Genomic DNA, 25,912 nt, shown 5'->3' with positions numbered 1-25,912 from the left:
GAGGGGAATCAGACCCAAAACAGGGACTTCTCTTATTCGTCTCTTATTCGTCTGCACCCCGCACAGTGCCTCGCGCAGCACTCCTGCCTGATGTGAGGGCGCGCAATAAATCTGTGTTGGATGATTCGATTAAAGAACACAGGACAAAAAGCCTTTTCCCCTTGGAAACACAGACAGGAGAGAGACCACTTCAAACCACAAGGATGGCCGAAATAAAAAAGGCAGTAACAAGTGTTGACAAGATATGAAGAAATTGGAACCTTCATACATTGGTAGTAAGATTGTAAAATGGTGCAACCCCTTTAAAAAACAATTTGGCAGTTCTTCAAAAAGTTGAACTTTCAGCTACCATGTAACCCATCAATTCTACTCTTAGGTATATAACCAGGAAAAATGAAAACATGTGCACAGGAAACTTTTACATGAATGTTCATAACATTGTAATAGTCAAAAAAATGGAAGCAACCCAAATGCCCATCAACTGATCAACAGGTAAACAAAATGTGGTATAGCCACACGATGGAATATTATTCAGCCATCAAAAGGAACGAAACATCGATTCATGCTACAACATAATAAACCTTGAAAATGTTATTTCAAGTGAAAGAAGCTGGTCACAAAAGCCCACATACTGGATGATCCAGAGCAGGGAAATCCATGGAGACAGAAAATGGTTGCCCCTGGCTGGGGGAGGAGGGTGTGGGGGGTGATTTCTAACACGGTCAGGCCTTTTTGTGTGTAAGGGACACGGCCTAAAAAAAGATACTGGTGACGCTTGTATGATTCTGTGACTACATGAAAAAGCACTGTGGTTGTACTCAAGGGTGGATTTTACGGCACGTGACATCTCAGTAAAGATGTCGTACACACAGTCGCACACACGCCAGTTTCTAGGAGGCCCATTTCGGAAGGACACCTACACTAATTGTATGGCCTCTTGTCTGTACTGCTCGACGGTGTAAATAATGACTGAATGAGGAAGTCTGTGATACACCACCTTCCAAACTGCCCTCTGAATTTAAAATTTTCTATTTCTTTATTTTGAAGACTGTACTTATTTACTTTCAGGGAGAAGGTAAGGGATATAGAAAGAGAGGGAGAGAAACTTTGATGTACAAGAGAAACATCAATTACATCTCGCACACCCGGGACTGGGGACCTGGCCCCCAACCCAGGCATGTGCCCTGACTGGGAATTGAACAGGTGACCTTTCAGTTTATGGGACAATGCCCAACCCACTGAGCCACACCAGTCAGGGCTGCCCTCTGAATTTATTCTAGTCATTTTTCAAGTCTATTATACCTTAAAAAGTATTTCCACATGTGGGTAAAAAAATATCTGCTACCTACACTAAAGCAAACCAGTGCCCAGCAAGAGTTAATACCTGGGGCCCAGTACGTAGTCATGGGCTGAAAGGGATACTATATTAGCACCTGCTAAAAAGATTCAATTAGCTCTGAGGACACAGTGTCCCTTTTCTAAAAGACGGTATACTTCCCCCTACTTCCCACCACAGGCTTTCATTTTGTATCAGCTCCTGGACTGAGTGAGGCTGCACCCGGCCGCATCTAGAAAAGCAGCCAGGCGGGTCAGTGGGCACGTGGCACAGAAAGCTTTGTCTTGGGCACGTCCACTTTTCTTCTTCCCTCCTGTTGCTCATTCCAGGGTCCTCCCAGCACTTTGGCCTGGCTCCTGCGGCTGGAGGAGCCTCCCTCCCGCAAGCCCTTGCTCCCCACGGGGACACTCCCTCATCCCCAAGGCGGTAATGCGGTAATCCAATAAATCTGGACTCCTTCGCTGACGCTAGAGGGCTGTTTACCATAATGGAACCTTTGGGAGGTTGGTCATCTGAGGGATGAATCTGGATCCCACGACTTTGCCTTTGCTGTCTGTGGACTCTGGCGTGGAAATATCCAGCACCCAATCAAGCCAATGTGCTTTCTTTTTTGATGGCAGCAATATTCAGAAAGCTTCCGACTGACTGCCTGGAGGCCAGACTCTAGGCGCGAGACTTGTGGAGGGAAAGGGGGAGGAAAATTAATGTACATTAAGGGCCTATCACATCCAAGACACTCTGGTATTTTCTTATGTCACCTCACAGCCTTGTGAGGCAGAGAGTAACATCCTCATTTTACAGAAGTGGAAGCGGAGGCTCAAAGAACCCAGAAACGCACCCGGGTTCCATAGCTGAGTGGCAGGGCTCGGATTAGGATGCAGGTGTGTCTGACTCCGAAGTCCAGGTTTTCTATCCTGGGCTTGACCTTGGAGATCGCTCTTCACCTGGGGAGGGAAACAGATGCCTGGTGGAATGTGAGCGAGCCTCGTGCGGCTGGCGGTCACACCCGGAAGCTCCACCAGCTACTGGATGATCTGAAGCTGAGGGAGGCCTGTGATTTACTGTGGGACTTTGGGCAAGTTACTTAATACCTTTCGGCCTCAACTTCCCCATTACTTGTCTGTAAAGCACTTTGAGGGACTATAATACAAGAGCTGTATAAGGGCAAGAAATATTTCCTTCATTGTAGGCAGAAAGCCAAGGTTCCTCTGTGATCAATAAAAGTCCTGTGGTACTTTCCAGAAATGTATGGGGAGAGCTTGAGGGCCCTGGGAAAATTCCAATCGAGTAGCTGTTGACAGAAAATCACCCTGTCGTTTCACCTGAGTAAGGTTGGTTGCCCTTCGGGCTCTGCCCCCATGTCAGGCCCCTGTTCCCCTGAGCTTCACCCCAGTGGCTGATTTTCACTTCCCAGCACCCTCTGATACCATTTGTGCCCAGGTTCAGTTTCTAGCAAATGAAAGAAACAGCATTAAGGGAGGTATTTCCTTTCTTCCGTCCTCCTTTCCTCTCTACTTCTCATCCTCAAGAGAATGCACTAGAAGGCCCGCAAGTCATAGCAGGCAAGTGTAAATTCTTCGTCCTAGCTCTACCTGTCTTTGATAATCATCTTATACAGTGCTCAAGGCCATTTATAGAAAAAAATTGTGAAATGACTTCGTTATTCTCTGCATCAACAAGTAAATACAAAGTTTCAAAATACATACATTATGTCTTCTCCCCCCTCACATCTGAGAGAGGACATTCTTTGGTATACCATACATCTTTAATATGTATGGAAATTTTATAGTTATTTCTCTGAAAAGTGTCTTCTTTATATTTGCCTCTGCAGAGATGTCCTCTTGCCCTGCGCACTTCTATTTGAGGAAGGTAGGGTATTTAGTTGCCGCCATGTGGGGGTCCAAAAACTCAGAACCTGTTTTTCCAGCTCAGGGAAGAGCTTCAGGAGCACCCAGGTGTCCTCCTTGGAGGTCACGGCCAACATCAGGGAAGTCCACGCTCTTCTTGGAGCCATTGCGACTCTTTTCTCCACAATTCCTTTGTCTTTCTGCCTGTGTTCTCCTTATGGGAGGTGAATTTTGTCCTTTTATTTGGATGTGCATTTTATATTGTTCCTGGCTTTGCTTGATCAAGTTTCAATGGGTAGATTTGATATAATTTATATACTGAGACATTTGTGGAAAAGTCTCAGAAGGAAAACTGGAAAAAATTAAAACCAGACATAAATAGGTAGGTACTCTAGATTAGACTAGCAACTTGGCGTGATGGGAAAGACCGACTCCCTCAAGAAGGGAAGCGTTTCATGTCCGTATTTATAAGGGCTTGGAACAACAGGCAACGCACTGGAGCTCATGTTTAAGGAAGCAAAGTGTATGTTTAAAGGAATTGTATACAGTTCTATTTATGCAAAAGATTCATGTAACTTTATAAAGGTTTTCAGGGATTTTAAAGGATTTTAAGTGCTGTGTTAGACTGTACTAGAAACAGATGTTCAACGGCGTGTTTAAGTTTTTGTTTTACTGAAAAAGCAATGGATTACTCGATATTTTCTTTTTAAAAAATCATACCAAAGCCACTACATTTTAAGGATAGCTCAAATTCCTTACTTCTGAAAAACATAAAGGATTTAAAACAACATAAAGTCTCCTAAAGATAAATATTGCTATAGTAGAGCTGGAAGGTTTTGTTTGCTAAATATTCCCTTCAGAATTCCAGTCTTTTGTGTCATTTCTTGTGCTTTTTCTATGAAGACAGATGGTGTCAGTAATTGCCTATATATTTAATTAAGTTAAAAAGCTACATAGTAAGGTTTTGGCAAAAAGTAGAAAATTCCGTGCTATGAGCAAAGAAAGCGGAAGGAAGCAGATTGATGGGATAAGACACTCCTCCTCGCCAAGTACACACTGCGATGTCCCTGTGTTGCAATGTGAGATTGGATTTCATCGACCTAATGACAAGAACAAAGGCATTTATTCTGAAAGGTAAAGCCCAAACCAGACCTCTAGACGGCAGTTCTCCGCCACTGTTGACCAGCTAGATGGGGATGGCTGTCCATTGTCCACATCACCTCCACCCGTGGCCCAGTACTGCGTGGTTTTTCTGAATTCCTCTGACTCTCAAGGTTTTCTTGTTTTTTTTGTTTTTTGTTTTTTTTAATTTTGCCTGGGATTTTTCACCTAGCAGGCTAATTACTGTGAAATTATTATGGAGGAAAAAAGCGGTAGCTACTTGTGGAAAGTGGTTTGGAAGACTGAGTGAGCCATTCTCGTGGAGTCTGTTTTCGTGCTCCCGTCCCAGGAATCCACCTTCTGGCTCACCAGCAATATGGTGCGCCCAGCTGCGGCGCGCACGGCCTGCTCGCCTCAGCTCTGAAGGCTTAAAAATGGCTGCCCCAACACGGATTTTACTCCATTTCGCTTAGTCATTAACATTTAATGGTTACCTTATGTGCTGAGCACAAGGATGGAATATATTAAAAAAAAATAGGAGATGGGTTTTCTGGCTTTAAGCTGTTCAACTCAATTCAACAAGCATATTGAGGCCCCACAAGAGAAACATACGTTTTCTTTGGTGATGGTACTGGAGGGGGAGGGAGTGACTTACCAAGCATGTCACCATCAATTCAGAGCAGCCCCACAGGGCGTATCTGCCGCGAGAGGAGGAGCGGGCTCGGCGGCCAGCTCGGTTTGAGCCCTGTCGTGGTTCAGCACCCTGGATGTGCCACTTAGTGACTGTGTGACCTTGCACATGTCACCCTAGCCTCAGTCCTCATTTGTAAAGTAGGGATAATCATACCCACTTCTCAGGGTGGGAGGATTAGGCATATTACATGTAAGATACACACCAGAGTGCCTGGCACTTGACAAAAATTCAATAAATCGTTAGTGTTATCATTAATAATTACTCTGGCCATCGACGGCATACCTTAGCCCTGAGACGCTGGGGCCCGAAGAGGTGCTGGGGTGGGACTGATTCAGGCGGGTGCTGCGAGGAGATGGGTTGTGAGACATGTTGTGAAGGATGGGAAGTGGGGTACCGACAGCGGAGAGGGCCAGGCAAGCTGTAGGAATGAAGACACTTGTGGGAGGCAGGAAGAGAACGCAGTTGCTGAGCAAGGGAGTTCCGGAGCCGTGAGCTTGCTTGGATGTGGCCGACAGAAGAGGCGACAGTGCCGCATGGCGGGAGGGGAGGGGCAGTTCAGGGCTGTTTGAAGAAACAGGTGAGGCCTAGCAGGGGTGTCCAAACTTTTGGCGTCTCTAGGCCACACTAGAAGAAGAAGAGTTGTCTTGGGCCACATATTAAATACATTGTGACACATAATCACAAAAAATAATGTTTTAAGTAAATTTACTTGCGTTGGGCCGCATTCACAGCTCTGCCCACATGCTGCCCTCGGGCCATGGGTTGGACATCCCTGGGATCTTCCTTCCCCTTTCCCTCCAAATTACCCTGTACTTGATCTCTCCAACATTATCATACAGGTAAAATAAGTTAAAATGAAAGTTAAGGACAATGTTGCAAGGTGAAATTTTTTATAGGCTTTAAACTTTACCTTTCAAAATATAATTAATCTGTTTAAAGTTGTATTTCTCAATTACGGGTGACATGGAATATTATTTTCTACTAGTTTCAGGTGTACAGCATAGTGTTTAGACAATTGCGTCATTTATGAGGTGTTCTCCCCAATAACTGCAGCACCCACCTGGCGCCACGCACAGCTAGTGCAGTGTTGTTGACTGTATCCCCTGTGCTGCACTGTGCACCCCCATGACTACTCTAACTACCAGTTTGTACTTATTAACTCCTTCACCTTTTTCACTCAGTCCCCCAATACCTGCCCATCTGGCGAACCTCTTTGTTCTCTGTTACCTATGAGTTTGTTTCTCTTTCGTTTGTTCTTTAGATTCCACATATAAGTGAAATTGCATGGTATCTGTCTTTCTCTGTCTGACTTATTTTACTTAGTATAAGACTTTCTCAGGTCTTCTCATAAGACCATCCATGCTGTTGCAAATGGTAAGATTTCATTCTTTTTCACGGCCAAGCAATATTTTACTGTGTATATGTACCGCGTCTTCTTCATTCCCTTGTCTATGATGGACACTTGAGTTGCTGCAAGGCAAAACTTACCACACAATGACAGGTGACAGCTGGAAGTGGGAAAGGCCACTCAGCTTCGTGTTTGTGATGCCAGGGGACAAGCTGTAAATACGTGTATGTGGAGAACCTTCTGGTCTTTCTTAGCATCAGCAGGGAGCCTTTCCCTTTCTCCTGGCTGCTGCCTCCTGAGCCCTATGGAACTGCGGCACCTCCTGAAAAGCACAGGATGTGGCGTGAGGGTCCAGATTCGCTCGTTGTGAGACCTCTCAGTCCAGAGAGAAGTGCCAGCATTTCTCCGAAAAGGAAGCAAGGATCTCCATGATGGGAGTGGGCATCTGAAGTCCTGGGTGAGATGGCTGGGTGCGTCTATTGTATACATGGACCTACCACGGCTCTACCCAAGAGTTGAGGTTTAGGTTTGTGTTCGATTTGCTGAAAGTCGAGGTTTATAACACAGGGGGGGTCAATCAGATATTTAAGGACAGTCACATAGGGTAACATTTTATATAAGCAAAGTTGGCCGCTAGATTACCTGCCCTGTCAGTGTTAAGAGACTAGATTGTAATTGTCACTATAAAATTTATTGTCATCCTTGCCTTGTGTTTATTGCAGAAGTCATTATCGCCACCAGCGTCATCATTATTTCTTGTATATCACAGGTCTGTTTCATTGACACAAAGATGCAGACCTTTTAAAGGGCAGGTCTTTTACTTTAGTGCTTCAAAACCCTTTGGGATCTATTTTCTCTCTACTAGGTATTAACTTGTGATTAACAATGTGCCTATTATAGCATTAAAAAACACTGAGTAATAGTCACTTCTGTTTATACCAAAGGCTTATTAAATTTTAATTTAGATATACACTGTTAACTTTCTTATGTATAAATAAAATACCTTCCCTAAAGAGAGAAGGTAAATCTCGTTGAGTTCCCTTGGGGAATACCTTGTACATCTTGAAAACAGAGAGAGGGAGATCTGACAAATACGAGTACTTGGTGGGGGGGGGCACTCAGAGCGAAGTGTTCACTTATTCATTTAATACATATTTATTGTGGGCCTATTATATGCGAGACATTGTGGTGCGTGCTGAGGACTCAGCAATGAATAAGGAGGAATGATGACATTTCTGTGGACCTTGGTTTTCCACTTCTGAAATAAACATATTCATTTTTGATGCTTATATATCACTTTATGATGATAAAAATGCTCACTGACTTTTAAAACTAATGCTAATTCAATTCAGATTCCATTCACAGTTTGAGAACCTGCTGAGGGCTCGGTGACAGCTTTCCGTGTGATTATGCCGTTTGATTTAATAAGAACAGAACCTTGTATCTGCGCAGCCTCTCAGAACATCCTGTGGGAAGGGGGGCGGGAAGTCACCATTTGTCAATGCAGAAACCAGGCTCAGGGAGACCCAGTGGGGCGTCCGAAGTATCACAACCGGCAAGTGGGAAGACTGGGGCCAGGCCCCATTACCCATCATGGCGAAAATATTTTCAGCTCTCATTTTTTTTTTTCAGTTCTAGGCTGATATATTTGTATTAGTAACTCTTAGAAACAGTTTTCAGAATATATAGGATATTCTGTGATACACACGGGGGTCTCCATTGTTGTCTTTCCTCACAGTTTATACTTTGTAACAAGTCTCATCTCCTTTTGTATCCAGGAAGGGCCATCATCGCTGGTTCCCTGCCGCTGTTTTCCATCTAAACTCTTTTCGTAAAGATTGGATTTCCTTTCCTTTTCCTTTTTTTTTTTTTTTTTAAGGTAATAGCATCAATGCTCAGCAGAGAAAGTTATTTCAAAAGTTCAAAATTATCTAAAAACAAAGAAGTTTTTAGTCTGAGAGTTTCAACAGAAATCGTGTTTGCCAACATACTTGTCTAGTGATTTTATATACAGAAAGGGAGCTGGGGAAGGTAGGTAAATGCATATTTCCATGAGATAAATCAGATGTGATATTTGCAAGACGTAGAGCATCATTTTATCCATGTGTGATTTGTTCTTCTCTACCACCACCCTTCACAGCATCTTCATCCCTCTTTCTCGCCCTCCTTCAATCCTAACTATCTTGCAGCTCAAATCCCACCTACTCTGTAAAAACCTTTCTTGATTGTTCCAAACAGAAGGCAGTTAAACTAACATTATTTTTTTGATATCTTTTTATTGTTCTATGTAGTTGTCACTTACACTTTTTCCTGTAATTCGCTTTTTAGGTCTGTCTCCCCGGATAGGCTGTGAACTCCCTAAGGGCAGGCACCTCCACTCTTGCACCCCTGCAGCCTCTCTGGCACCTGCCATAATGGCTTGTACGTACTACATGCTCCATAAACACTTGTGCTTTCTTTTAGAATTTCCCGCGAGTACGTGAACTCAACAGATCTGGATCTTCTAGAATTTTCAAAAGTCCATCAGTCAACTGGCTGGCATGGGGCTGTCACCGTGTTAGGCATCATGACGAGGCTAGAAAATATTGCAAAGTCCAGTGCTTTCTAGAGGCTTTAGAAATCGCACGGGGGTGATATTTATGCCCACGAACCAGTAAGAGGACGAAACAATTGGGTGCGTGTATATCAAATGAAATTGGGTGAAGGGTGTGAAATGAGCTGCCTGACGACAGGGAACGTGTGTGCTCTGATCTCCGTTCCCTCGGTACCTAGTGTGGGGTAGACAGACCCTCGGGCAGTACTTGCTCAGTGAACACCGCAGTCTGAGCGCAAGGCCTTTGGGAGGTGCATCACGGCCCTCCTGGAACCCACTAGGCACTGCCGTCTGGGACACGTGGGGTTTGGAAATAGAGGTGCTGCTCTTTGTTTAAGGACTGGATCCCCTCCCATCACTTCATGTGGGAAGTCACCTCTCCAACCCGGCGACCCTGTAGCTCCATGTATCTGCAGGGACTCACCCCATCCCCAGGGTACGGGAATCTCGGACACGAGTGCACCGCTGCCGGGAGTGGTTTGCACTCTGCTCCGACCAGCTCCATTTCCCGGGACTGGCCCGTTTCCTCTCCTTCCCAGGTGGCCCTGGGTTCCGCCTGGTGATCCCAATATTTAAACACTACATTTCCAAACCGTTCCTCCATTCCGCCACCCTAGAATCTCACTCTCATCTCCTCAAGGCTGGGCAGGATTTTCCACCCTCTTGTTGGAGCTGATCGCTAATTGTGGACCCGTCCTTAGTGTACCACTGTTGTTTTATCTGCCTTTCTCGGGGCCCTGGTTCCCGCTCCCCATGCCGGCACGGTCAGTCACAGGGCCAGCTGGGGGCAGAGAGCAGGAATTTGAGATGGGTGCAGTCACCTCAGCTTTCCGCCTCCCGTGTCTGCTGCAAGGCGAGTTTGTAGGTAAGGCCAAGTATGTGAAAGGGCTTTGTACTTTGTAACATTTTATACACATTTATCATTTTCACTACTCAGTGTTTTCCTGACTACAAATATAATGCGTGCTTACTTTTAGAAACGCAAATGCAGAAAGCACAAAAAATCTGTCATGGTAACAACTTGCCATAAACTCAGAGGCTCAGAAGGTCAGATGTTGGAACTAAAGCAAGGGGGCAGCAGGGCTTCCTTCCCCATAAAGGCTCTGGAGGAGGACCTGTCTCCTGGCCTCTTCCAGCTTCTCGAAGCTGTCTGCTTTCACTGGCTCGTGGCCGCTGCCTCCATGTTCAACGCCAGCAGGACCCTGGTGAGTACCCTGGCCGCCTGGGTAATCCAGGATAATCTCCTCGTCTCAACAGCCTTAAATTAATCACGCATGTCACCACTTACGGCACCATTCACAGGTTTCAGGGTTTCAGGCACGGGCTTCTTGTGCCTGGGAGGAGCGTCACTCTGCCTGCCACATCCTCAGTCCTCCAATCCACAATTAACGATTTGTAACATCTGTTACTTCTTTAGTTTCTTTTTCCTTTGCACATATTTTTTCTTTTTATAAAATTGTCAGATTTTATATATTATTTTGTTATCTGTGTTTTACCCTCCCACTATTCTTTTTTTTTCTTTAATCCTCACCTGAGGATATGTGTATTGATTTTACACAGAGAGGAGGAAGGGAGTGACAGGCAGAGAGGGAGAGAAACACTGGAGTGAGAGTCAAACATCAATCGGTTGCCTCCCGGACACGCCTCAACCAGGGACTGAACCCGCAACCGTTTGGTGTATGGGGTGACGCTCCAACCACCTGAGCCAACAGGCCAGGGCTCCACTATTTTATAAACAATTTCCTGTTAGAAATTCTTTAAAAATTTGATTTTTACTGTTTTCATAGCATTGAATTCTATCGATCTGTCATAACTTGCTTCACAAATTCTCTACTATTGGCGTGTGGGCTATTTAAAAATTTTTACTATCCTTAATAATGTTGTGATTAGTATACACGTACATAATTTTTTGTGATTGTTTCCTTGTGATATTTCTAAAAAGTAGATTCTTACTATCATTAAATGTTGAATGTAAAAAAGCACTATGAAAATGTTGTTGGAATAGCTAATTTTTGAACCAGAAGCTTCTCCAAAAGTCAGATAAGCTGCCCTACTCAGTTCATAGCAGAGAACACTGAAGGCGAGAGAAAGGAAGTGACGGGTTCGAGGTAATACAGCACTCCGGAAAAAAAGCTAGAGCCGACTATCTGAAACATGCCAGGGTTTGGTATCGAAGTACAGGAGGTGCGGGGGTGGGACACGGTGTGTCAGGGGAAGAAGGCAGCTGGATTGTTTGGGAGATTGGTTGGTTACATCGAAGGAATAAATTGAGTGAGTGAATAAGTAAGTATATGGAGGAAAAGACACTCAGGTTGATAACTGTTGGAGAAGGTATTTATGTTTAAGCATGGAAAAAGGGAAGTCTAGAATCTTGAGGTGTTAGATTGGAATTAGAGATATGGGCAGGAATGCATGGTGTTAAAATCCATACACTGATACAGGCTTGTCAAATTAAGATCGGCAGGATTTTAAAGCTATAGCATCAGGTAACAGCTAGGATAATAAAAGCAAAGGATGAAATAAATAGGAAAAATGTATATACACTGATAGATACAGAAAGAGCCATAGAAGCATATATATATATATATATGCTTGTGTATATTGTGTGTGTGTGTGTGTATATATACACATTTCTTGCTCTGTCCACTGAGAGACCAGAAGCAATGACCCTCCAGTAGCAAGCAGAGCACCAAGAGCTCCGATCTTCATACCATCTCCCACTAAAAGGACCCAGGCTCCTAGGTTGGTCCTAGGTCTGGGTCAGGGCGAGTGGAAGATGAGCCTGAAACATCTCATTGTGCTAGAAAGTGAGACAATGCTCAAGGCGTAATGGGAATACACCTCAAGTACACAGGAGCCACCCTGAAGGGCCCCCCACTGGCTAAATCTGGGGCAGTTTGAACATCCGAACAGTCAAGTATGTAATATAAGTGACTGACGAGTAGGAACTCACGAGTTCAAACTGGCATAAATACATACAGGCATACACACACCCGCCCATACATGCAGACTTACATACACACGCATATTCACACGTGCATACATGCATAAGTGAAAGGTGGAGAAGAAAAAACTCTTCCTTGCAGTAGATTGCCAATGAATAAATGTGGAGAGAGTGATGGAAATAGAAAATTGCCATAAACCAGCAATTTTCAACTTTTTCATCTCATGGCACACATGTACTAATTATTAAATTCTGTGACATACCAAAAAGATATTATTTGCTGATTTGACAAAATAAATAAATGTAACTTTTATTTTTCACAACACATGGCTATTGTTATATTAGCTGTTGTCTTTTTTTTTTTTTTACTTGACAATCTAAGGGAAAAGAGGTCAGTGCTCTTGACTAAATAGTCGGTATTACATGTTTTAAAAGTTCTTGCAGCACACCAGTTGAAACCACTGATTTACACAATGGAATACTACTCAGCCATGAAAAAGAAGGAAATCTTATCCTTTGTGACACTATGATGATCCTGAAGAGTATTATGCTCAGTGAAATAAGCCAGTCAGAGAAAGACAAATACCATATGATTTCACACGTATGTGGAATCCAATGAACAAAATAAACTAACAAACAAAATAGAAACAGACTCAGTTACGGAGAACAGACTGACAGCTGTCAGAGGGGTGGGGGGCTTTGAGGGCTGGGTGGAAAAAGGTGAATACATTGAGCAAAAAAACCCCAAACAAAACGCCCCACAAAACATCAGAGAGAGACAACAGCATGGTGATTCCCAAGAGGGAAAGGGGGTCAGGGGAGGCAGAAGAGGGTGAAGGGGGACTAAATGGTGATGGAAGGAGACTTGACCTTGGGTGGCGAACACACACCGCAATGTACAGATGATGTTCTGTAGAGCTGTACACCTGAAACCTATATAATTTTATTAACTAATGTCACCCCCCCCAATTCAATACAAATTTTAAAAAACAAAAGAAAACCACCACCGCCACAGTGGCAGCGGGCACAGGAGAAACTTGGCCATGGATGCTAAGTTTCCGGGGTGGGAATTTGATGAGGAGTGAGATGTCGGAGCACTCTTGGGCCACCTTGCCACAAAATCTTACAAAAGGAAAAATTACAGACTCAGTTACAAAGGAAAGAAAGAGCAACTTTATGGTGGAGAAACATGGCTGAAAAATAAAAGGAGAAAAGCCACAAATGACAATCTGGGAGAAGAAATTTGCCACATGTATGAGAGTCAGAGGGGAAGAGTTCCTTATATACAAAGAGCTTCTACAAATCAGCATTTGTATCACAGTCCAATTTAAAAGGGGAACAAGATATGATAAGGTGATTAAGATATAAAAATGGTCAACAAACATACAAAAAGATGTTCATCATCAATAATAAAGACATACTGAGGAAAACAAGATGGCATTTTTCCCTGCTTGACTGGCAAAAAAGTAAGAGGTTGATAGTACACCAGTCTCTTCACTGGCACCGCAGCGCCTGCCCATCAGAACTGAGACTAAGGTGCTTTCTGACGGGATGTTACTTGCAAAATGGCTAGACAATGCTCCAGTGATTTTGCAAGTACAGTACATACATACACTATACAGAGAGCTAACATACTTCCCTTGCCAAGGTGGAAACACCCTTTGACGTGCCCCCTGAGAACTTCCTCCAATGATCTATCAAAAATTGTCACACACATGGCCATATGCTCAGGCGTCAACTGGAGGAGATAAGAAGTCATAGCATGATGGAATCAGAGAAGCCTGGGTTAATGCTTGTGTGTCCCACCCATCAACTGGTGCCTGAGCTCTTCCCTAAAAGCCTTGGCACCGCCATCCAGCATCTTCGAGAAGACCCTACAACTGTTGGTTCATTCATTCTTTCAGCAAATGTTTACTGAACACCTACTTTGTGCCAAGGCAGAGATAGTGCTGAGAATTGAGTGAGGAGCGAAATGAGACAGAGTACATCTCCTCAGAGAGCTTATACTCTACAGGGGGAGACGGCTTAATCATATCACCATGTAAATAAGTTTAAAACTGTAGCTACGGCAAGTGGTGCGAAGGAGAGGTACCTGATGATACGAGAACCTAAAACAGGTGAATTTGACTTTGTCAGATTCCCGAAGAAAGCGCGGCTTGTGCTAAAATACGATGGATGGGAGGGGGTTAACTAGGTAAAGAAGAAGGGGCAATAGCATTTCCGGCAGAGGGCAGCGTGTGCAAAGGCCCTGAGGCAGGAGATGGTATAATGACTAAGGTGGGCAGAGAGAGGCTGGTGTAGTTGGAAAAGAGAAATAGAGGGAGTGTTAATGTAAGAAAGGACTGGCACAAGGGACCAGTCAAGTGAAGGGTGCAGTTTTTATTCCAGAACCCCACAGGAGCATGGTGTTCCCAGGGACAGGACCAGCTCAGTGTTTGGAGAGGAGTCCTCCAACTGCCCTGTGCATTTTCCCTATGGTATTCCCTATGGAACTTCCCCATGGTTTCACATACCAAACGTGAATAAACAAAAACCACGTTAACTGTCCTCATAGTTCCATCCTCCCTAACATCCCAAGGATGGCAGGTGTAATCCTTCTTTCCCATGACAAACACTTGGGGAGGGCAGCCTCCCCTGCTTGCCCTCCCCCTGCTTCCCTGCCACCCAGTTTTTCCACCAGAGGCCACTGTTTCTGTCCTCCCTCCTCCCAGGGCAGATTCTGTCTGAATGCCTTTCAGTCTCAGCCTGCAGGCCTGAGAAAGGAATGTGAAACCAATGGAGGGCCCAGGAAGGCAAACAGAAGACGATTATTGAACAAGCTGAAAACCGCCCAAAACGTGAACTCTCCCTTTGAAACCATCATCAGACTGCAATGGAGAACTGTAAACCTGAGAATAATGAATGTGAAACAAGGAGAGTGTATTTACGACGTTGGAGGGCCAGAGAGGGCGGGCAGGAGGCCTCTTCATCCTTTAGATAGAGGTCTGGTCACCCAGCAGTAACAGAGGAGGAACTGAAATTAAGGAAAAAACCAAGTCCTGTGAAGTAGTACTGAGTCTAAACATAATCTAGACGGTCGTACATCAGAGCCGCGGCTGCGCACATGAAGGATCTCGCGGATGAAATACTGAATGAATACAAGTACGTTACGGGATAACAACATATAGGAGGTTATGGTCTATGAGAAGTTGGTGAAATTACCCATGTTACATTTGGGTCGTCCATGTGCCATGATAGCGTAAAGATAACGAGAGGAATCGAGTCCCAAGTGGAAGACGGCGGCTGCCTCTGGCGGGAGGCAGGGCCACGCGAAGCGGGTGGCAAGGAGAGCCCAGGACTGGAGTGGTGTTGGCACCCCTTTTTTCTCAAGCTGGGTAGGGGCACGTGACCTTCATTATATTATTATTTAAACCTTTTTTTATAGTTATAAAATATTTCTCAACACATTTTTTTAGAAGAAAAAATTGGCAACCTAAGCTGCTGGTGAACTACCGAGAAAAGGAACAGAAACCAGGACTCTTCACTCCTTTCTAGGGGCTGACGTTCTATATAAAAATGGGTTCCAGACAGGCTCCACCCCTAGATGGCAAAAAACAGTCTCGCAATAAGACGCAGGCAGGGAATTACGGCCCAGGCAACAGAGGCAACAGAGCTCTGTGGCACGAGCCGCAGCCATTTGAACTCTGACGGTACCCAAGAGAGAGGACCCTGGTCCTGTATTTCCAGACATAAAGCCTGAGCTCACACGGACAGGCACGGACCGTGTCCGTGCTGAATTTACGGCGTCAGCTCACCCCGGGAGTAGTGGGTCTTAGAGGCTCCCTCCTATGCCCTGTTGCATGGGTGTGGACAGCATGGGGTCTACATATTTTACTATGTCATGTGGTATCAGGTGACTTACCTGCTGTTCCATGGTTCTTGGATCAATAAAGGTCACCAGGTCTACAGACAAGTAACCAATCACATTTCTCATTTTACAAGCGTTTCCAATTCGGTGGCACAAAGAGATGAGAACTTGGGGATCCACCGAGGTCTGAGGCATGGTGGTACCGGAGGAGATGAAGGGGCCTTCTGCATGAAACTGGTCCCCGGTGGACAGCACCCTGACTTCTCCGTTGGGCTCTATCAGCATGTCCACTGTCAGGTTGGTGACACTTTCTGCAGGTGGGTAAGCTTCGACCACGCCTCCTGGTGGGGAAAGCATGGGGCAGCGAAAGGATTGGTTCACAGATGCTGGGCGAGGGGCCAGGCTCTGGCAGACGCCCTGGGGCTCGGGGCCTGTCCCTGCCATGTCTTGTGAGACTTTGGGCAAATAGCTTCAATTCTCTAAACTTCCTTTCCCTCATCTGGACAATAGGTAATAAAACCAACTGACCTGATTGTTTGGAGGCTTAGAGGTCGGTGTTTATAATATTTAGCCCAACACTTGGCATACAGTGGGACTCAATGGAGGGTAGTTTTAGTTCTGGTCATAATGAGGGAGGCGCCATAAAAATCATCATGTCTATGCTCCTTCGTTATATAAACAATGAACCAGAGGCCGAAGGCAAATCCCTTCGGGGGAATGAGCTGCCCATAGTCCACAGTTCATGCCTGATGACCAGTGTTCTTTCTGTTCACCTTCACTGCTTTTTGAAGTTTTGACAGTTCAGGACTTTCATCACGCATAGGAGAATGCTGACCACGACGTCAAGCCAAAGGACTCCTATAGAAAGCCAGCTGTAAATCATTTTCTGAAATACAGAGCTAGGCGAAGCTGCCATTCTTTCTTTCTTTCTTTCTTTTTTTTAAGATGGAGAGGAGAGGTTCGTTTGTTTGTTTGTTTTCTCTCCCCAAGAGAGAGGAAGGGAGAGAGAGAAACATCGATGTGACAGAAACATCAATAGGTTGCCTCCCACAGGCGCCCCAACTGGGGACCAAACCTGCAACCCAGAGATGTGCCCCAACTGGGAACTGAACCTGCGACCTTTTGGTTTATGGGACAATGCTCCAACCAGCTGAGCCACACTGGCCAGGGCACTGCTGCCATTCTTGAGAAACAGGTATGCTTCCTCCTTGCTGATCGTGAGAGCTTTTGCTTTGAATAACAAAAATCATACAGGCAAACTGGATGCTTAATCACAGCAACAAGATTAGCCCTTGCTAACTTTGTGGGCTAGTTCAGTGGTATTTACAAATATCACATGGCCCTGATTTTCTGTTTTCAGGCCTAACATAAATCTTATTGTATATATTATCCCTTTTATAGAGAAAAATTAAATATTACTTGGAAGGAATTAGATGATGTAATTTAAAAGTACAAACAGCTAAGTTTCCCACCACCTCTAAGTGTCCCCTAGACACGGTGGGCTCAGGAGCCTGGCAGTATTAAGATAAACTTGGTCTGTTATTTCACAGAAATGCTGAGAGGTGACCGCTGGCCATAGGCTTTGAACAGCATATATGGCTAGATCCTGAGATTTTAGCGGCTCTTAAATGCAGCCATCTGATATTTTATACAAAGGCACTTTCATTAAATTTCTATAAATGTAGTTGAAACTGGCCCTAAAAAAAGCTGAGTTTTAGAAGGAAAGCTGATTTATCTTTTTGGTTGGTTTGAGATATGCTTTTCTTCAAATGAGGCCGATTAGTGTGTGCCGTACCTAAATATCAGGTGTTGGGGAGTTTGAGAGGTTAACACAAGAAAACAACAAAATCCACAAAAAAATCCCCTATTGAGTCTCTTTGATTTAGATAATTTAGTGATGTTAGCTGTCATCTGTATTTTGAAAGACAGTGCTTCAGTGAAAACTCATTGTCCTTTATACTTACAAGATTACTTTAGATTTTTACTTTCAAGCAGCTCATTTGCATTGTCCCCTAAGCATTGTGACCACAGTCTTTTCATTGCTAATTTATTTCCTTTCGAAGCAATTAATTCCTTTTTCTACAAAAATTTATTACTTTTTATATAACCCTATGACAATGCAGAAATCAAATTTGTAGTCCATTTTGTGGCCACAAGCACAACCGAGAGAGCAGAAATGCGTGGTGGGAGACGGAGGGCGATGGTGGGCGATGGTGGCCTCAGTAGGGCCAGAGGACCTGGGGAGACAGCCTCGCTCAGTCAGTGAACTTCTGTGTAGGCCTGGTGTACGCACTAGGCTCAGAGCTGGGCAGAGGTTTGAAAATACGTGAAAATACTTATTCAACCAGATTTTTGAGATGTGTTAAAAATGTAGGATCTAACCGTGTTCCCATTTACCACATTTTGTTGTGTGATTTTGCTGCAGTTACTTCTTAGCTTTGAGTCTGTTTCTTCATCTATAAAATTGAGTCTTTAATAAAGCTAGTTCTGCCTCCATAAACAGGCACTGTGTTTACAACATGGCTGGAAGGAAGAAAGGGAAGAAGGAAGGGAAGAAGGAAGGAAGAGACAGAAAGAACAGAGATGAACAAGGGGTCGAGGCAAAGCCTAAGCTGTGTTTATACAGACCAGGGGAGACGAGGCTGGGAAAACCCTTTCTAACCTACAAAGCTCACATGCAAATACGTAGATTAGAGGAAGGTTTGCAGGCTGACTTTGGAAGATCTGAAAACCTCCTAACATCCTGTCCCGGATGGACCTGGATGGAGATCTTCACGGTCTTCCCCTCCTAACTTAAAAAGAAAACCCTTATTCTTGGCCATTTCGTTATTGTCGGTAACTTATTTTCTTCCAGTTGTGCTTGGGGTTGACTCTTTTCATTTTCCTTTTCTGTCAGTGGGTGCATATGGAGATTTGTAGAATCAGGGAAATTCAGAATTGAGAGAACGTTGAAGATCACACAGCATTACCTCCCCTGCCTGTGAAGACCCCCTTTCAACATTCTTGTTAGATGGCTGGCCAACCAACCCCTGGACAAATAATTCACTCACAGGGCTTGCTGAGCCCTCCCACCCCGCCCCTCCCAGCCAGGGTATTGATTCCAACGACCAGCAGATCTGTCCTTCCCAGTGCTCTGTCTGCACTGAGCTGAGGTGTGTTCCTTGGTACTCACTGGCTCTGGCCACATCTCCCAGAGCAATACAGGCAAGGCTCTGTGCAACGCGGGCTCCACTACACACCAACAGAGCGGTCTGGGGCAAGGTACTGAGCTTTCGTACTGCCGTCCCCTCTGTAAGACGGGGGTGATAATGGCACCCTCCTGGTAGGACTACAAGGGGGATCGAATGAATGAATACACACATGCTTAGAATAGTGCCGGACACACAGTAAGCGCTGCTGCTGCTTGTTATGTTATCGACATGCCATTAGCTTCATCGTGCTTTGCTGTTGTTGCCATAGGATTATGGTATCATTACATATTGATGTTAATATACTGTTATTATCCCCTGATAGCAGTGACTAGCGTGGAAAGATATATTCTGCAGCCTGTAATGCTAACCTGTAGTCACTCAGTGGGTAAGCGTATAAGCACATCTGTACTGTAATCTGCTAGAGAGTAGGGGGTGTGGCATGGGTGTCCCTGGGGTAACACTCGCACGGGGACCTCTGCCACAGGGGAGGCACACATTCACTCCATTCATTCCCTCGTTCATGGACCGCCTGATGTCCTTAGAAAACGAGGATGAGTTAGGAGGAGGAGGATGAAAGGAACGGAGGATGCCTTTGTTCCAGGACTGTGGAGGATCCTTATTTAGAAATTCTACCTTCAGAGCTGGAGGGGAGACCATTTCTACTCTCCTAGAAAACAGAAGAGGGAACTAACATTTACTACAGACCTATTCGGGGCGGGCTCTGTGGTAGAAACTTTCACATCTATTTCACTGAATCCTCCCACCAACACTGCGAAGTAGGTGAATGAAGAAACTGGGCCTCCGAGGGTTTAAGAACGTTGCTAACGGTCCTGGATGAGATCCAGATCCCGGTCACCTGACTGCAAAACCCATCTCCCCCGAGAAGTCTGGGGTGCGAGAAAGGGTGGGAATGTTGGGCTGTGCACGTCACACTTGGTGTGCTCAGCTCCTATTTACTTAAGAGGCTGAGTGCAAGATAAATATTTAGGCAAAGTTTAAAAGAAAAAGGGAGTCTGCTGTAGGAGCACTTTTCTAAACCAACACGCAAGAGGCAGGGTGTTTAAATTGGCCCCAGGTTGACCCGAAACTAGAATTCAAGGTTGTGGAAACTGATACTCAACAGAAACTTTACAGTCTTATTTACCTTGACTGAGAAATGTGCGGAGGAATCTCCTCCACGTCGGGAAGCGGTTCTCGTTGACTGGCTGAGCGTGCTGTGCTAAAATGCCCGCCAGCTCCTCGGAGATCTTCACCAAAGCTGGCTCCTGCAGAAACAAATTAAATAGAGCCACAAGCAATTTTACTACAGAAATGAGAACTGCTTGTGGAGTGATTAAAAACCAGGCCTCCAACAGGCAAAAAAAAAAAAAAAAAAAAAATGTGGTTACTGTTTACCCAGAGTCATAAAGCCATTTTGAAAAGTTTCTCTCTCTTTCCAGCCGCCTCAGTTTTCGTATTCTGACGTGATCTGGCCCCCCAGTATTGCTGCTGGTCGCGCCTGTCGCCCCTGGAAGGCAGCCTTCTGCCTGTGCATCGGGTAATTCCGGTTTCAGCCCCACAGCAGGCCCACCAGCTGAGTGTCCTTGGGCAATGTGCCTCCCCACCCTGGGCCTCGGTTTCCCTTTATGTAAACATCAGATCCTTTAGGCCTGAATGTTTTTTACTCTATGACCTTACCAGGGATGACCTGGGAGAAATTACAGAGTGGGGAGGGTCTTTCTTGCGTACCTCCATCTCTTTAAACTGTGCCCTTACTCCCTTGTTGGGGGGCCTCTATTTAACCATGCAATCAAAGCTTTGGGCTGACGCTACAGAGGCAGGGTTTTAGGTGGGGGCAGGTTGGAAGAGTGAGGTGAGGAGCAGGGCTGGCCCATTTTACTAGATGTGAGACTGGCCCCATATCATCATAAAACAACCTCAAACTACGGAGCCTTCTGTCAAAATGAAAACAGTAGGAAACCCTCTGATGAAGTAGAAGCTTGGCTTTTTGGTAGAAAAGTCCTCGGTTTGCCAGGACAATTTTCTTTTGAATAATCTTAGACTATCTAAACATTTTCAAATGGAAGCCACCTCTTCAGATTTTCTCTCTGCCAGAAGGAGGGCAGCGCCATAGATACAAAACCATTTGATGGGCAGAACTCAAACTTAAAATTCGGGACACGGGCGAGAACTCAGGCTTGCTTTGGGCTGCTGGGAACTTCCAGGTCTATAGGTGAACGCTTGGTAGTCAGAAAGGAATGAGCTTTGGAGAGTGGGGCTGTAAGGAGTCTTTGATAGAATCTGTAAGCCCAGTTATTTCAAGCTCCCTGACCTTAAGGCGGTTGTCCTCACCCTCTTCCCAGCTGCTTGGAACACCTGGCTCATTCTGGGTGCAGTGCCCTCTGAAAATCTACATTAGAAGATAAGCATCTGAGAATATATGTATACTCTAGGCAGGTCCAAGTAATCTGAATAATTTCTGAAACATCCAGAAAACCCTGCCGGGAGAGTCTTATTAGTTAGCAGAGTGAGTGCTTGACGTACGAAACAAAACATCAGAAGGAAGGGAGAGGGCCCCAGACCACACTCGGTCAGGACGGCCTTGGGAGGCAGACGAGGAAACTGCTGTCAATGCAGAGGGTCTTTCCCCTTTTGCATCTTGCACAAATGTACACACATTTTCCCCTGCTCTTCCAGTACATTCCGTCATCTCCCCAAAGCCCTGCACCTAAATCATAAATAAGCCCGTAAGACACGCAGTTCCAACCACCTCCCTCTTTGTTCCTCCTTTGAGCACTGTCCTCTAAACTCACCCTGCTGGTTGTTCTACACTTGTTCCAGTCAAAACCATTCTACTCTCTTGAAGAGACCACTTGGCTGTGATTCATGCAATGCCCCAAAGCTGGGGCCGGGAAACAGAGCTGTGGATTCCCACCCTGTCTGGGAAAACTGAGTGACAAGGAAGGAAGCCACGCAGGCCAGGTCCCCTCCCAGGACAGTGGAGACTTCCCTTTTGTTCTGCCATCCACCCTCCTCCTGAAAGGTGTTGGACCGCCTACCCAGTGGTCTGTTATGTGGTCATTCACATCAAGACATCAAAGAGGAACAATTCATTCATTCACTCACTTATTCAGTCATCCACATACCCCAAATTACCGGTACTTGGAGTATCAGAATCAGAGACAGAGGGCGAATGGCGGTTGTTGGGGCAGGGGGAGTGGGAGATGGGCAGTTAGTGTTTACTGGGCACAGAGTTTTGTTTTACGAGGTGATAAGAGTTATGGAGATGACGGTGGTGATGGCTGCCCAACATTATGAACATATGTAATACCACCCAACTGTATATTTAAAAGTGGGTAAGATGGTAAATTTTATGTTATGTGTATTTTAGCACAATAAAAATTGGGGAAAAATCACAGAATGTCAGGCCTTTTAAGTTACAGAAGTAGGGGAAAAAGTGTTTATGTATTTTGGGAGCTAGAGATGGAGGGGGTGCAGTGAAGGCGGAGGTGAAACCTTTGTTACCTAAATCTTGAGACTGGATCTCCATCCACTTGAGGACCAAGTCCAAATTCCTCAGCAAGACACAGGAGGAAGTGTCTCTGTGGCCTGGGCTCTGATTCCTAATGTCGTCTCACTTGTCTCCTCTCCAGCTCCTGGCCTCGCTCTAGTGCCCTGGCTCCATCTCAATTTCTGTCTTCCTTCCTCCTCTTCCTCCCCTGCCTCACCTCTTCTGACCTTTAGCGAGTTAGTTCTGGTCACCCCTCCTCCAGGAAGCCTTCTATTCCACCCCAGTTGGGCATCCTTTCTCTGTGACCTCTAGCTCCTCAATAGTGTGGTCAGTGGCTTTTTAAAAAAGTATATTTTATTGATTATGCTATTACAGTTGTCCCAATTTTCTTTCCCTTTGCCCCCACTCCCTGGTACTCTCTTTCCTCCAGCAATCCCCTCCTTGAGTTCATGTCCATGGGTCATACATATAAGTTCTTTGGTTTTTCCATTTCCTGTAATATTCTTAACATCTCCCTGTCTATTTTGTACCTACCAATTATGCTTCTTAATCCCTGTGCCCTTCCCCCCATTCTCCCTATCCCACTCGCTGCTGATAACCATCTATGTGATCTCTATTTCTGTGATTCTGTTCCTGTTCTAGTTGTTTGCTTTGTTTTTGTTTTTTTAGATTCAGTTATTCGTAGTTGTAAGTTTGTTGTCATTTTACTGTTCAGAGTTTTGATCTTCTTCTTTTTCTTAAATAAGTCCCTTTAACATTTCATATAATAAGGGCTTGGTGATGATGAACTCCTTTAGCTTTACCTTGTCTGGGAAGCACTTTATCTGCCCTTCAATTCTAAATGATAGCTTTGCTGGATAGAGTAATCTAGGTTGTTGGTCCTTGCTTTACATCACTCTGAATACTTCTTGCCAGTCCCTTCTTGCCTACAAAGTTTCTTTTGAGAAATCAGCTGATAGTCTTATGGGGACTCCTTTGTAGGTAACTCTCTGCCTTTCTCTTGCTGCTTTTAAGACTCTCTCTTTATCTTTAACCTTTGGCATTTTAATTATGATGTGTCTTGGTGTGGTCCTCTGTGAGTCCCATTAGTTTGGGACTCTCTGTGCTTCCTAGACTTGTATGTCTATTTCCTTCACCAAATTAGGGAAGTTTTCTTTCATTATTTTTTCAAATGATTTTTCAGTTTCTTGCTCTTCCTCTTCTCCTCTGGCATCCCTATGATTCAGATGTTGGCATGTTTGAAGATGTCCCAGAGTCTTCTTATTCTCTCCTTGTTATGTTGAATTCTTGTTTATTCATTCTATACCTATTGACTGTTTATTTCTTCTTTCCGTTCCAAATCATTGATTTGAATCCTGGCGTCCTTCCCTTCACTGTTGGTTCCCTGTGAATTTTTCTTTATTTCGCTTAGTGTAGCCTTCATTTCTTCCTGTATGTTGTTGTTGTACTCAGTGAGTTCTCTGAGCATCCTGATCACCAGTGTTTTGAACTCTGTATTTGATAGGTTGGGTATCTCCATTTTGTTTAGTTCTTTTCCTGGAGATTTGATCTGTTCTTTCATTTGGGCCATATTTCTTTGTCTCCTCCATTCGGCAGCCTCCCTGTGTTTGTTTGTTTCTGTGTATTAGCGACAGCTGCTTTGACTCCATCTTGGTGCACCTGTTACGTTGTAAGGGGCAGAGCCTTAGGTATTCACCAGGGTGGGGCAACCAGCTTTGCTCCTTTGTGGTGCTACATGTAGGGGAGGGGTCAAGAAGGAGCAATGCCACTGGCTCAGCTCTCACTCCGTTTGCATTACTTCCCCCACTTCCCATATGCAACTGGTGCCGTTGTAGCTGCTGCCCTGGTGCTGAATCCCAGAGTGGGTGAGTTTGCATAGGTTCTAAGACCATATGGGTCCTTTAAATGAGCTCCCCTGAGTGACTGGCAGTTTCTTCTGCTGCCCCAACCCCCAGTGGTTTTTATAGCCAGAAGTTATGAGGCTTTAATTTCCTAGCACTGGAACCCTGGGCTGCATGGTCTGTCCTGGGGCTGGGATGGCTCGCTCCCCAGGTGTCCCTCCTGGTTTTTATCTGCCACATGTGAATGTCAGATGCCCGTCCCACTGGCTGCTGCTGCACTGCCTCGCCACCACACACCACATCCTCTCCACTGTGGCTCCCCGTCTCCGCCCCTCCTACCCATCTGGATGAATATTTCTTCTTCAAATCCTTGGTTGTCGGATTTCCATACAGTTCAATTTTCTGGCAGTTCTGATTGTACTTTGTTTTGAGGTCAGTTGTGGACCTCCTTATGGTTGTGCAAAGGGGCGAAGTGTTTCTACCTATGCCTCCATCTTGGCCCGAGGTCTGGTCATTGGTTTTGAGGCCAGTTCTGCCCAGTGCTTGGCACAGGGAGCACTAAACATTCATGGGATGAATCACGGTGGTGGTCACCCAGGGACCCAACCCTGAAGAGCTGAAGTTACAGAATATGAGAAAATGTGAAACAGCCTCCCTTTTCTTGCTTCCCAGGAGCCACCTGGGTGATAACCACTTAAGAACCAGTAATTCTTACTGGGTGGATATTATGGGATTCCCTGCCCCTGAGGGGCATGGGGAAGATAAATGAGGTGACATTTATGAAGTGTCACCTCAGATGCAACATGCTATGTGAGGCCCAATAATTAACTCGCAAGGCCATAGCATGTGGGAGGCATCTGGACACTGTGCCAGCTGTCACCACCACCTCTGCTCGCAAAGCCAGCTAGTTTCTGCTGTGCGCAAAGCCACAACAAGGGGTGCGTTTCCTAGAGGGAAGTCTGCTGCGGGAGTCAGAGGATGACTTGTGTCCTGTCGTGAGAAGTGCAGTGCTGAAGGCATGGGCAGGGGACACTCAGTGGGGGTCCTGGGACACACAGAAGCAGCCTGGGCCATGATTACTTCTCTAAGAGGAAAACAGACAAAAATGGGGGGGGGACATTAACTGTTTGACTTATTTCTTTATTTTAAAACATGTGATAGGAAATACAAGGACTGTACTAAGAGTGGCTTTAATACCAGTGAAGGAAATTATCTTTTTATCTCTACGAAAATAAAACAAAATACAACAGGACCTGCAACTCATATATTCAAGAAAGGGCAGCAAAATGACATTCTGTGTAAGAGTTTCAAGTTACTTCATGCCCCACACGCCATGCCTGAGACAGCACAGCATCTGCTGGGGACTTAGAGCTGCTTGTGAACTGGCAGGTGAGGCCAGAGCTCAAATCCAGGGGCAGCGGACTCCATCACAGTATGGCCAACTGAGGACACCTCTTCCTTAGGAGCAAGAAGGGCTCAGTGGTCACGCAGGGCCTACTGACGTCGGGTGTGAGTTCCTGGTTTGGGGGGCAGTTTCTGTTCTCTAGGGATTATCATTCTGCACAGTACAAACTTCACTACAACTTTAAGGGTGGATGCTGGTGAGGGGAGATCTATAGCTATTCAGATTCATTCTGCTTAGAATAAACTTCAGTACATGCAGAGACACACACAGACATG

The 25,912-nt window shown here is 45.2% G+C and overlaps 1 protein-coding gene across 8 annotated transcripts in view; it reads right to left on the bottom strand.

Moving 5' to 3' along the window:
* Positions 1 to 25,912, bottom strand: part of IQCH (IQ motif containing H) — a 185,429-nt gene that overhangs the window by 35,155 nt on the left and 124,362 nt on the right. For all 8 annotated transcript variants that reach the window (XM_071221988.1, XM_045201370.3, XM_045201367.2 and 5 more), the window contains 2 exons: positions 20,046 to 20,166; positions 15,765 to 16,051 (listed from right to left, as the gene is read on the bottom strand). In XM_071221988.1, the coding sequence (XP_071078089.1) occupies positions 15,765 to 16,051; positions 20,046 to 20,166 (408 nt within the window). The remainder of the gene's footprint in view (positions 1 to 15,764; positions 16,052 to 20,045; positions 20,167 to 25,912) is intronic.

This window comes from Desmodus rotundus, chromosome 7 (assembly GCF_022682495.2).
Source record: "Desmodus rotundus isolate HL8 chromosome 7, HLdesRot8A.1, whole genome shotgun sequence".
NCBI lineage: Eukaryota > Metazoa > Chordata > Mammalia > Chiroptera > Phyllostomidae > Desmodus > Desmodus rotundus.
This window is presented reverse-complemented; position numbering and strand designations above follow the sequence as displayed.